The 11,853-nt window shown below is 40.3% G+C and overlaps 1 protein-coding gene across 1 annotated transcript; it reads right to left on the bottom strand.

The window, feature by feature from the left end:
* Positions 1-2,448: 2,448 nt before the first annotated feature.
* On the bottom strand, positions 2,449-10,938 carry LOC149318927 (small ribosomal subunit protein eS24). Its single transcript, XM_089510700.1, has 6 exons — positions 10,902-10,938; positions 9,580-9,645; positions 8,068-8,277; positions 7,125-7,235; positions 4,321-4,346; positions 2,449-2,534 (listed from the first exon to the last, which is right to left on the bottom strand). The coding sequence occupies exons 1-5, from the start codon at positions 10,902-10,904 to the stop codon at positions 4,344-4,346; spliced, it is 393 nt and encodes a 130-aa protein (XP_089366826.1). The 5' UTR covers positions 10,905-10,938; the 3' UTR covers positions 2,449-2,534; positions 4,321-4,343.
* Positions 10,939-11,853: the final 915 nt, after the last annotated feature.

Raw genomic sequence — 11,853 nt, forward strand, 5'->3', positions numbered from 1 at the left:
AATTTTATAGCACTAGCATTTACTGGATGACCCAGATCTGTATGATGTGTTCATGGAGGGGAATAGGTGGCTTTGCCAGTTCCTACCTTTGAAATATAGCCTACAGCACCAGATATTCACTGGCAGTCTCCCATCCAAGTACTAACCATGGCTGAGCCTGCATAGTTTCCAGTGCCTTTGGGGTATTTATGTAGCCCTATAATTTAGAGCAGTGGCAATCAACCTACCACTCACAGGACCATTTCATTAATTCCTTATGAAAGCAAAATGGTCTTAAACATTCTACAACTAAGACTTCTACCATATAAGGACCAAGAAAAGCCAATGTCCAAATGGGGTTCATAAATGGAAGAGGCACTAGGGATAATATTGCAAATATACACTAGATAATGGAGCACTGTGAAGAATTTCAAAAGAAAATAAGCCTGTGCTTTAGCGATTATATTAATGCCTTTTATTGTGCAGATCGTGAAAAAATATGGATCACTCTTAAAGAAATGTGTGTACCACAACATTTTGATTGCCCTGTACTCAGGATAAGCTACTATCACCACAAAATAGAGAACTGGAATGGTTTCCAATTGGCAAGGGGAATCAGGTAAAGCTGCACTTTATCACTTTTATCACTTATTTTATCATACACAAAGCGGGATTAGACTTGGAGAAAAGAGGTATGAAAACTGGAAGAAGGAACACCAACAATTTAAGAGACAAATGACACCATACTATTAGCAGAAAATAGCAAAGACATGGAACAATTGCTGAAGAAAGTGCAAAGGTAGGTTTACAGTTGGACATTAACCAAAATAATGACCATAAATGATTTACATAACTTTGAAGGAGATGACAAAGACATATAAAATAGTTCCAAGATTTTCCGTGCCTTGGCTCTGTCACTAATCAGAAAGGAAACTGTCGTCAAGATTAGGACTTGGAAAGGCAGATGTGAAGGAACTAGACAAGCTCCTGAAGTGTAAGGATATAACATTGAATACTAAAGTTAGGACTATCCATGTGATTATATTTCCAATTTCTATATATAGTTGTGAAAAGTGGGCAGTGAACAAAGCTGACAGGAAGAAAAGCAACTCCTCTGAAATGTAGTGCTGGAGAAGAGTTCTGTGGACATTGTGGCCTGCTAAAAAGACTAATGAATGGGTCCTAAAGCAAATCAAACTTAAACTCTACCTAGAAGCCAAGAGGACTAAATTGAGATTTTTATACTTTAGACATACATTATCATGAGAAGACATGGCTCACTAAAAAAGACAATAATGCTTGATAAGGTAGAAGGCGGGAGGAAAAGAGGAAGATTGCATTACATATGGGGAGACTCAATCAAGGAAACCACAGCTCTGAGTCTACAAGACCTGAGCAGAGCTGTTGATGGTAGGGTGATTTGGAAGGTCTTCTCGTTCAGTTACCATAAGTTGACTTGAGGACAGTTGACAATGGAAAAGTCTTTGTGTGTGTGTTGCATATTTGTTGCCTTGTCAAGGTTTTAAATTATTCTGTATCGTGTATATGTCTGTATCGTGTACACGACTGCTGAATTACGACCCTGGAGATCAGGGTTCGATTACCAGCTTGGCCCTAACTACTAGGTGACCTTCGGCAAATCACATGCTTTGAGCCACAGGGGAAGGCAATGGCAAACCTTCCCTGACCAAATCTTGCCAAGAAAACCCCATTACAGGTTTGTCTTAGTGTCTCAATAGGTCAGAAATTACTTGAAGGCACACAACAAGTGGCCTTCTATAGCATCGGTTACCTAATACTGCAGACTAGTCTTAGGGAACAGAAAGGGACTTATTATTCAAATGTACAGAAAGATACATCTTCAAGTGTGGCTCTCAGGAAATGGCTATCATGCCAGTGATGCAGTGAACCTACTCTGGATTTTCACCCAATCCCAGATTGTATAGGACCTCTCCAAGGTGCTGAACTCAAACCTCCAAATAGGCCTTATTTGGAGGTTTGAGTTCAGCACCTTGGAGAGGTCCTATAAAATCTGGGTGAAAATCCAGAGTTGGTTCACTGCATCACTGGCATGACAGCCATCTTTTAAAGCAATGGTTTCCTAACTTTGATCCTCCAAGTCTTCTGTCCTTCAACTCCCAGAAGCCTTAGCCAGCTTAGGAAACAGTCAGGGATCCTGGAAACTGAAGTCCAAAACATCTGGTGGACAAAAGTTCAGGAACCACTGTTTTAAAGCTTACATTCACTGAATCACTGATTTGAAGGCACACAACAACAACCAACAAAATATTGTGTTAAAAAGTGCTGATATGTTAAATGCAGCCCTCCAGGTTACAGAATCAGCCCACCCCAGGATAAACAATCTGATTAACTACTATGGAAAAAATCATGTTTTTGGTTTTCCTTTTGATAATATTCACACATCTGAGCACCTCTATACATCAAGGAAAAAACTCAAGGAACCCAAGGTTTTGGTTTTTATACAATTTATTTGAAGAGCTACTGGTATATCAATAAAATCTTCGGAGATTTTCGGGCAACACAATTTAGGTTTTCTGTAAGAAACAAAAGAAAAAGAATGTCAGTCTTGATGTTACACAATAAAAGACAGTTCTATCTTATAAAGTTAAAAAAAATCTCTCCTCCCATAATTAATAAATTGCAAAAATGATAGAAAGGGAAGGCTAGAAAGAATACTGAATAGCACTTCCAAGGTCTCACTACGACTGTGAAAGCTGCACCTTCATTCAAACCTGCTCCCCACATGAAGGGAGACTCTGCAAAGAACTTTCAGTGCATTTTTACGTTTTCTTGCTTTTGATCTTTTCAGCAGCATTTTCATCTCTTAAAAATGGAGAGGAAATGCTGTGGCACTGAAGTACTATATATACTCATGTGTAAGTCGAAAATTTGACAAAAATCAAGCCCAAAAAACTGGGCCAGCTTATACCGATGCTGGAATAGGGACCAAGTGCAAAAGCAGTGGTAAGATACTCAGAAGGTTACAACTGAGAAGGTGTAACTGGCATAGCTGATCGTAAAAATGTCTACATATATACAAATATAGATTGGAAAAGGAATATAAATGAGGAAATAGAATGAGAATGTGGCATGAAAAAACAGGGTGGGGGGGGGGCAGAAAGAGGTAGGAAAGCAACCTGCCTCTACTAGGGACTCACTACAGAAGGAGTGGTAGGAGGCAGAGGCATAAAGCCACTCTTGGCATGGAAGCAGCACTCGCATCCCATTATATCTCCCTTGCTCAAACTGGAGAAAAAAAGATAGCCTTCCCTCCTCCTTTGCCTATTTCTTTCAGCCTGAGCAACATTCAGCAGCAATGGAGTCCAAAGAGAGATTGCAATGGCCATTTTTAATAGGAGCATATAAGCCTCAGGAGGCCTGACAGTCTCTGCAGGTTTCTCCAGTATACATCTATTAAAAATGGCAACTGCAATATTGCAGCAGAGAAGCAGTCTCTCTTTGGGCTCCCCCACATTGTTGCAGAACACTGCCCTGCTGAAAAAGAAGACAGAGGAGGGAGGGCTGGCTTTCTTTCTCTGGCTTGTTGAAGGGTCAAATAATAGGGTGAAAATGCAGTTTCCAGCTAAGAGTGGCTTTGCGCCTCTGTCTCTTGTCACTGCTTTTGTGCTGGGTTCCGAAGAGGGACAGGTTGCTTTCTTTGCTCTTCTACTTCCCCCCTTTTCAGACCAATTCTCATATTTTTTTTGTCATTTATATTCCCTTTCCTATCTGTATTTGTATAAATGTAGACATTTTAAAGATCAGCTATGCCAGTTACACCTCCTCAACTGTAACCTCTCAAAAAAACCCAGATCCTTTCCTTCTCCTTAGCTCTTCATAAGTATGTTCCCTCTATGCAGTTTTTAAAGGCAAGGAAAAGATTTGTTACATGCCGCTAATTTACCCTCAGCTTATCCACAAGTCATAGCAAAATCCCTAATATTGGTCCCCAAATCTGCCCTCATTATACACATGCTCAACTTAGTATACACAGGTATCTATGGTAGCTCAGATGGCTCCTCTCTAAGGCCTTGATAAGGTTATAGAACCCTATATTAAGCAATGTCAGTAATTTAACACATTAAGTTACTCAAAACCATAAATTGGAAGAAAAACCATTTTGAGACAAGCTCAAAAAATAAGCCCCATGCATATATTTATGGCAGTTATTCAGCCATGTGTAAGTGTCATGTTAAAGTAGAAAATCAGAGGGAAAGTAATCATTAGAGGGAAAGTAATCATTTGGCTTTAGAAGGAATTCGCCACCAAGTGACTATCCAGAAAGCAGACCACTGAGCAATGAACCCAAGGTAACTGTACCTGCTGTATGTCCATTGGCTGGCTCACTGTAAAAAGAAGGAAAGTCTGTCAGTATATCTTTACGCATATACTTTTTAAAAAAAGACACAAGAACTGTTTAGGCCACCAATATTATGTCAGATGCCACCTTTTCCCAAAGAAAATACCGTACAAACCTACTAAATTGATATTTGAGAAGTAAACACCAGAGCATGAAACATATTATTTTGGCCCAGTACCCTACAAAAGAAAGCCAATCTAAAGCAATAGCTCAATACATATGTACAGTCCAGTGTGTAATATGGTATCACATCCTCTCATACCTATGATAGAGTTACTTACGACATCTTGCTTAAACTGGAATACAGCTCAGGTAAGAGCACACTAAAAGACATGATCACAGCATCCCTCAATTTTCAGCCTTTACCACAGGATGAATGCTTTCAGGTTCTAGGAAGAACACTACTCCCTTAAAATGAAGTGTGCACTCTACACTTGCTTATTTTAAACCAGAATTAGGGATCATGCTGTTGGACAAGCCTCTTTCACCATTGTCTATGCTGGGTTGGGCTACTGAGAACTGCATGTGGAGAAATACATGAGCCCCAATCCTGATGTAGGCAAAAACCGAGAACCTAGGTCTTTTTTCTACTTTGACAACTGTATTTCAACATTTGTGATGGTGGGACCCTTTGAAAGGTGGAAACTGGCCTCTAGATCTGAAGCTGTCCACCCCAGCTTCACTGACACCTCAGGACAGTCACAAAGGCCTGTTACAGACTGCCAAAATAAAGCTGCTTCGGGTCTCTTTGGAGGTATGCTATTTAAATGATGCATGGGTCCTAAGAGTCCGGAGGTCGCACCAAAGCCACACTCCATTCCTAAGCACTGCAGTGCAGCTTTGGTGCAGCTTCCGGATTCTTAGGGTGCATGCATCATTTAAATAGCATACCTCCAAAGAGACCCGAAGCAGCTTTATTTTGGCAGTCTGTAACAGGCCAAAGGTTCACTTCTAAAACTTTACATTCTAAGACACAGTTCTTCAAAGACTTAAGTATCCTAACCATAGGCTTGTGAAGGTATCTTGCATGAATGATTTAAAAGATGTTCTATATATATAAACCCAGATCCTTTCCTTCTCCTTAGCTCTTCATAAGTATGTTCCCTCTATGCAGTTTTTAAAGGCAAGGAAAAGATTTGTTACATGCCGCTAATTTACCCTCAGCTTATCCACAAGTCATAGCAAAATCCCTAATATTGGTCCCCAAATCCTCCAGATATTTAACCAGAAACTAGATTCTTATTTATACACATTAATACTAAAGATGGCATGTTTTTTATACTTATACCTTCACAACAAAAGGAAAACTGCATTCCTGGTGTAAACATTTCCAACATAGCTCTCATCTGGAGGGGAGGTTTAAGTTGGACAAGGGATATGTTTTTGAGCAGGGTTACAGGATACTCAACTGGATGTTAGAAGAATGTTCACTGGATACCTCTCTCAACAGGATTCAGTTACAAATGCTAACAATCTTATAGTTTGCATTCTTTCAGTTAAATTAAGTATAACATTTAAAAATTGCTATTCCATACAGTGGAAGAATTATCTAACAATCAGTTACCAGTACTGTTAGTTGCAGCCAATTTATTAAAATCTTTAGAACGGTGTAGCTTGACATATACTTTATTAGTGCTACCTAGAGTAGATCCACTGAAAAAATGTTATTTATGTTAGGTATAATTAATCAGCCACATTAATTTCAATGAGTCTATGCTAGACAGTATTAACATTCATTTTAGCCCTTCACTATGAACCTTTACTTTCCAAAAGGCTGTTGTAGTAACATGCAACGTAGAGTTTGGAAATTTAAGACCATGCTTGAGTTCTTAGTATGTGGTCCACCAACAAGCTTCAAAATGCTATCTGTGGAAAGATTTATTTTTCTAAATAGATCAACCGGTGCTGGCCAAGTATGTGGCAAACTATCTTATACTTGAAACCAAACATACATAAAGGCAGAGAAATCCTGTTCCAATACAAAAAAGCACACAGAGCCAGAGAGTAATAGGAAACCAAGCAAGTGATGCATAATTTATACAACCACATCCATGCTAATTCTCAGTACCTGCTAGACACTTCATTTCTGATCAATAAGAATTCCAAGAAAGTAGGAAAGAAAGGTGAAAGTAAAAAGTTACTAGTAATCAAAAGAATTTATGTAAAGCAATTCAAACAAACTTAATGAAAAACTGTCATCTACACTGTCTTTCTAAAGGAATCACAAATGCTTAAATGACCATTTTAAATCATGCCTTTATTAAAATAATCTCCTACATCACTTTGTATACTACTATTTGTTAAGCAAAGGTTGCAATCAGTTGAAATGCTCTATGTATTTTCAACTGTGTTAACATACTAATGAGTGAGTATTTGTTTTGCTCTCTATTTGCCACCATTCTGATTTTCAAATCCGTTTAGTATGAACAAATTTGAAGAGGAAGGTTAGGTAACAAAACTACTGCTGTGGTGCAATCAAGGGAGGAAAAAGGAAAGACATGCTCCAAATCATTCCACCTTCAGATGAAGACTTTGGAGATTATACACTTGTATCGTTCTACTTCTTTATCTATGAAGCAGCAACAGGGTGCACAAAATAGAACTACTGTGGGAGCTAAGAACTACGCAGCATCTCAGAATTACCTTCTGTGATCCAGAAGTTGGAAATTGGGGGGAAAAAACAGAAGATTTACTTTACCGATGAAACAAATAATAGCTTTACAATAGTAATCAGTATTTGTGAGGATGGAGTGGTTCATCTTACCTTCTTGCCTGCCCCAACATTTGCTTTAGCTGTTCCCCTGACCTTCTTCATCCTATTCTTGCGTTCTTTACGCTGTTTCCTTGAAGTCTTTTTCTTTTCATATAAGCCATGCTGATAGAAGCAAGCAAAGTACATGCTCTGAACATCATGAGATTACCAATTTTAATGACATTTGAGAACACACATGGGTACCTGCATTTACTATGGATCACATCTAATCATATTTACCCAACACAGCTCGTACCAGCAGTACACTAAAATGCATCTGTACTGGAAACCTGTATTGCATTCAACCTACTATATGTGCCCACTTTAACTCTGTGGGTACACAGAATGATCCCATTTTACCAAAAGAACCCAACAAAAACAAAAAACCCATAACTTAATATGAGGTAGCATAACAATCTAAGTAGAGTTACTAGAATCAGGAGAAAAGGAGTTGACTTACAAACACTGGCCTAATCTACTTCACAGGTTTATTTTACTAACAGATTTATTTTATTTACTATTTATAAATAGGATGGAGGGTATGGCTCTCATCCTCCACTTTAACCTCATGACTACCCAGTAAGTTACGCTAGGCTGAATGTGACTGGACCACTATCACCCAGTGAATTTCAAGACTGGGTAGGGGCTTGAATTTGGATGTGCTGGCCCTACAGGACTGTTATGAAGATAATGTGGAGAAGGCTATGTTGTCCAAAGAGCCATAGAATCACAGAGTTGGAAGAGACCACAAGCGCCATCCAGTCCAACCCCGATTAAATACGTATGTAAAACAGTAGTTTAAGTGATCATACTCGAGCCATAAATACAAAAAAACAATGTGGAACTAACCAGAATTTAAAAATCTGGTCCCTTACAGTAAATCCCCGAAAAGCAAAAACAATTTTAGCATGACCACTGACCTATCAGTAGCAGACAAATAACTGAAGGAACGTACCCTGGCTAATCTGTGCTTTGGTTCGTTTTTCTTTGCATAGTCCAGGGAGTCGTAGATCATGCCAAAGCCTGTTGTCTTCCCACCCCCAAAATGGGTTCTGAAGCCAAAGACGAAAATGACATCTGGTGTCGTCTTGTACATTTTAGCCAACTTTTCACGGATTTCAGTTTTGGGGACGGTGGCCTTTCCAGGATGTAGAACATCGATTACCTATAAAAACAACATTGACAAAGCATTAAATTCTTGAGGTATTTTGTGATAGCAAAATATTTTCAAGCACACACAAGCGTCACAAATATTACTATCCACAGCATTATTACTGTGCCCCATATACAAGCCATAAATATGTAGTATCTCAAGCTTTAAGCATGTATGCTCCTTCGTCCTACATACGCAGGTTGCTTTTAGACAACCAGCTTTTAGACAGCTCCACATAAGATACAGTCAGGTTGTTCAACTCATCCATAATGATTTTGGGGCAGTATGGTAAGAGACTGAAAAACAGTTACAATAACATGGGACACTTACAAGTGGAAGATATTGCATGAACCACCCATGAAATTCTATGACTGAGATAGGGCAAAACATGGCATATGAAGCAGGGTTTTCACAACTATGCTTAAGCTGCTCTTCCATGCAGTTGTACAAGCAAGCTAGAAGCTCATTCTTATGTAGAATTTGCACATCAGGGTCCAGTGCTAAACTTTGAAGACACCAATGTATCTTTACATTGCAATAATTATTTTCTAAAAAGAATCAATTTCTATGTATGGAATCCATCCAATAAATTTAACTTACACCTCAATACTTCACAGAGACTTCAAAATTTAAAATTCAAAATCAGTGATCACCACCATAGTTAGCTGTGGCTTGTTTGTGGCAAAACCATTGAGAAACAGTGTTCTGCTCAGGTTTTATACATATTTATAACACAGTGATAATGAGACATTCCTGGTCTGAAAAATGTCAAGATTGTTAGCCTGGTTATCTCATTCATACAGACTTGTGTAGCAACTTCAATACGATACTTCTGACAATTTAATGTTCTAGATCAATGCAAAATGGTGTCTCAGTGGTACCACACAGTATGAAAATGAAGTACATTAATATTAATAAAACAATCATATTAAAATATAATGCCAACTGAACCCGAGAAAACAAGCCCTAGTTAGGAAGCATGTTCAAACTAAGTTTTAACATAGGCCTGTTACAGACTGCCAAAATAAAGCTGCTTCGGGTCTCTTTGGAGGTATGCTGTTTAAATGATGCATGCACCCTAAGAATCCAGAAGCTGCACCAAAGCTGCACTCCAGTGCTTAAGAATGGAGTGTGGCTTTGGCGCGACCTCCGGACTCTTAGGACCCATGCATCATTTAAACAGCATACCTCCAAAGAGACCCGAAGCAGCTTTATTTTGGCAGTCTGTAACAGGCCATAATGCCCAACTTTCCAGAGTCCAAACTTAGGCCACAATTATGAAAGAAACAAACAATGCCAAAAGCATCTCCTTACCATCTGCTTCCGCTGAAGGAGTCTATTTGTCATAAACTTCCTTGTTCTGATGGTCACTGTATCGTTCTGCAATACAAATAAAATCCAGATGGCCATTATTATATTCATTCCTATTTCATTGCTTTCAGTAAACCAACGTCCCCCCCCCCAAAAAAAAAATAGCCTGATTTTAACTATGAAAATAATGGGCATAGACACCTACCTATTTTTCAGGCTCAGGGAAAAAACGATAAATGACTCAACTGACCTGGAAAACGAACCTGAGCTAATAAAAGGAGATTAATATGCAAAAGGGATGGGGAATCCATGCCCCTCTAGAAGCTGTGGGACTACAGATCCCATCAGACCTGATTGCTGGCCAGGGCTGACTCACATTCATTTCTATTTCTCAGTATCTAGCAACACTATCTACCCAAAGAGCCTCATTTTAACTATAAAAAATGAGTATACACAGCTATTATTATTATTATTATTATTACTATAATATTACCATTATTACTATTATTAATACAATTATTTCATTTATATGCCAGCTTTCCCCCAGAAAGGGACCCAAGGTGGATCACGGATATTTATCCTCCAGGCTCAGGGGAAAGTAACATATTATATCTATATCTATCTATCTCTATCTATAGATAGATAGATAGATTTCCAATAGTTCCCAAATGTTGGTCCTCCAGGTGTTTTGAACTTCAGCTCCCAGAATCCCTGACTGTTGGCCAAGCTGTCTGGGGCTTCTGGGAGTTGAAGTCCAAAACACCTGGAGGAACCAAGTTTGGGAGCCACTGATATATAACATAACGAGGGACCTGGAAAATGAACCTGAGTTAATGAAAAGGAGATTAATATGCAAAAGTGATGGGAAATCTGTGGCCCTATAGCAGCTATGGGACTACAACTCCCATCACACCCAACTGCTGGCCAGGGCTGATGGGAGCTGCAGTCCAACCTCAGCTGGAGGCCAGGAAAGCAACAGAGCCATTACAAAGGTAGCATATTTAGCTATCACAGTGGTCCCCAATACTGTGCCCTTTAAGAGATTTTTGGACTCCAGCTCCCAGAAGCCTCAGCCACGTTGGCCAACAGCCTTGGATTCTGGGAGCTGAAGTCCAAAATCCCTTAAAGAGCCACTGCGTATTAGAAGGGGAGCCGGGGCCCTCCGAGCCTCTCCTTCTCCGCAATATCCGCCTCGAAGGGACAAGGGACCCGGGCTGAAGGGAGCCTAGCCGCCTCCCGGTTCAGGGAGCAAAGGATGGCGAAGGATTGAAACGGATTGAAGGAGGCCCCTCCGGGAAACTCGCAAGGCCGCGCCTGGAACTCACCATCTTGGCTGCCTCTCCTGAGCAGAGAAGGGAGAAAAGGAGGAAGGAACGCCCAGCAGCCAATCAGAGAGGAGAGCGCTGAGGAAAGGAGGGGCGATGGGGGAGGAGAGCTTGGGGGCGGGGCCAGGGAGAGAAGGCACCTCCTCGGAAACAGGCAACCTGAAGTAGGGAGACCATAGAGACTTCCTGCAGGGAAAGACGGGACGGTGGAGGCCACATGGGTTCTAATAGAGAAGGAACTTCCACATTAGTCATCATGTGGGATCTTCAAAGTGCAGTAACATCCAATTTTTGTGCACCTTGGTTGTTCCAATAAAGGTATCACTTTGGAGAGGGGGCTCCAAAGTGATACCTTTATTGGAACAACCAAGGTGCACAAAAATACATGATGCATGTGTGGGTCTCTCATGGAGGGCTGTAATATTATTCCACAAGAGCTAATGGCAAGGATTCCTAGGGTTGCATCCACACTGGAGAAATAACCCAGTTTGGCACCACTTTAACTGCCCTGACGTAAGGCTATGGGATTCTGGGAGCTGGAGTTTGTTGTGGGCCCAGAGCACAGCAGAGCTGGCCCAGAGTTTGCTTTACAGTACGGACAACATTAAGCGGATGATACTTGCCATACCATCATGACTGCATCCTTTGTATTTCTATTACGTTTCACACTTCTGCCTTTGTATACATTTCTGCCTATTGGTGCTGCACTAGTGGACCGGAGCCCACAAAAGCCGATGCAGAACTATTGACATCCTCCCATACCAATGGCATAAATATGTTTGTACCTGGCTTCCACTCCACCAAATGCATTTGAGGAAGCAGACCGAAGTCTACGACAGCTCATGCTGCCAATTTCTTTCTCTCTTTCATTTAGTCTCAAAGGTGCTACAAGATCTCTCTACGTACCGATTCTAGGGACTAACACGGCTATATCTTTGAATTCTATTCACTC

Source organism: Sceloporus occidentalis, unplaced genomic scaffold (genome assembly GCF_023333645.1).
Source record: "Sceloporus occidentalis isolate IW3139 unplaced genomic scaffold, rSceOcc1.0.p SCAF_2, whole genome shotgun sequence".
Classification (NCBI taxonomy): Eukaryota; Metazoa; Chordata; class Lepidosauria; order Squamata; family Phrynosomatidae; genus Sceloporus; species Sceloporus occidentalis.

Excerpts from the sequence above, each read along its gene's own strand:
- LOC149318927 (XM_089510700.1), bottom strand. Across the intron at positions 8,278-9,579 it reads TCCTTCAGCGGAAGCAGATG|GTAATCGATGTTCTACATCC; the intron begins GTAAGGAGATGC and ends TTGTTTTTATAG. Across the intron at positions 7,236-8,067 it reads CAAAGCACAGATTAGCCAGG|CATGGCTTATATGAAAAGAA; the intron begins GTACGTTCCTTC and ends TGCTTCTATCAG.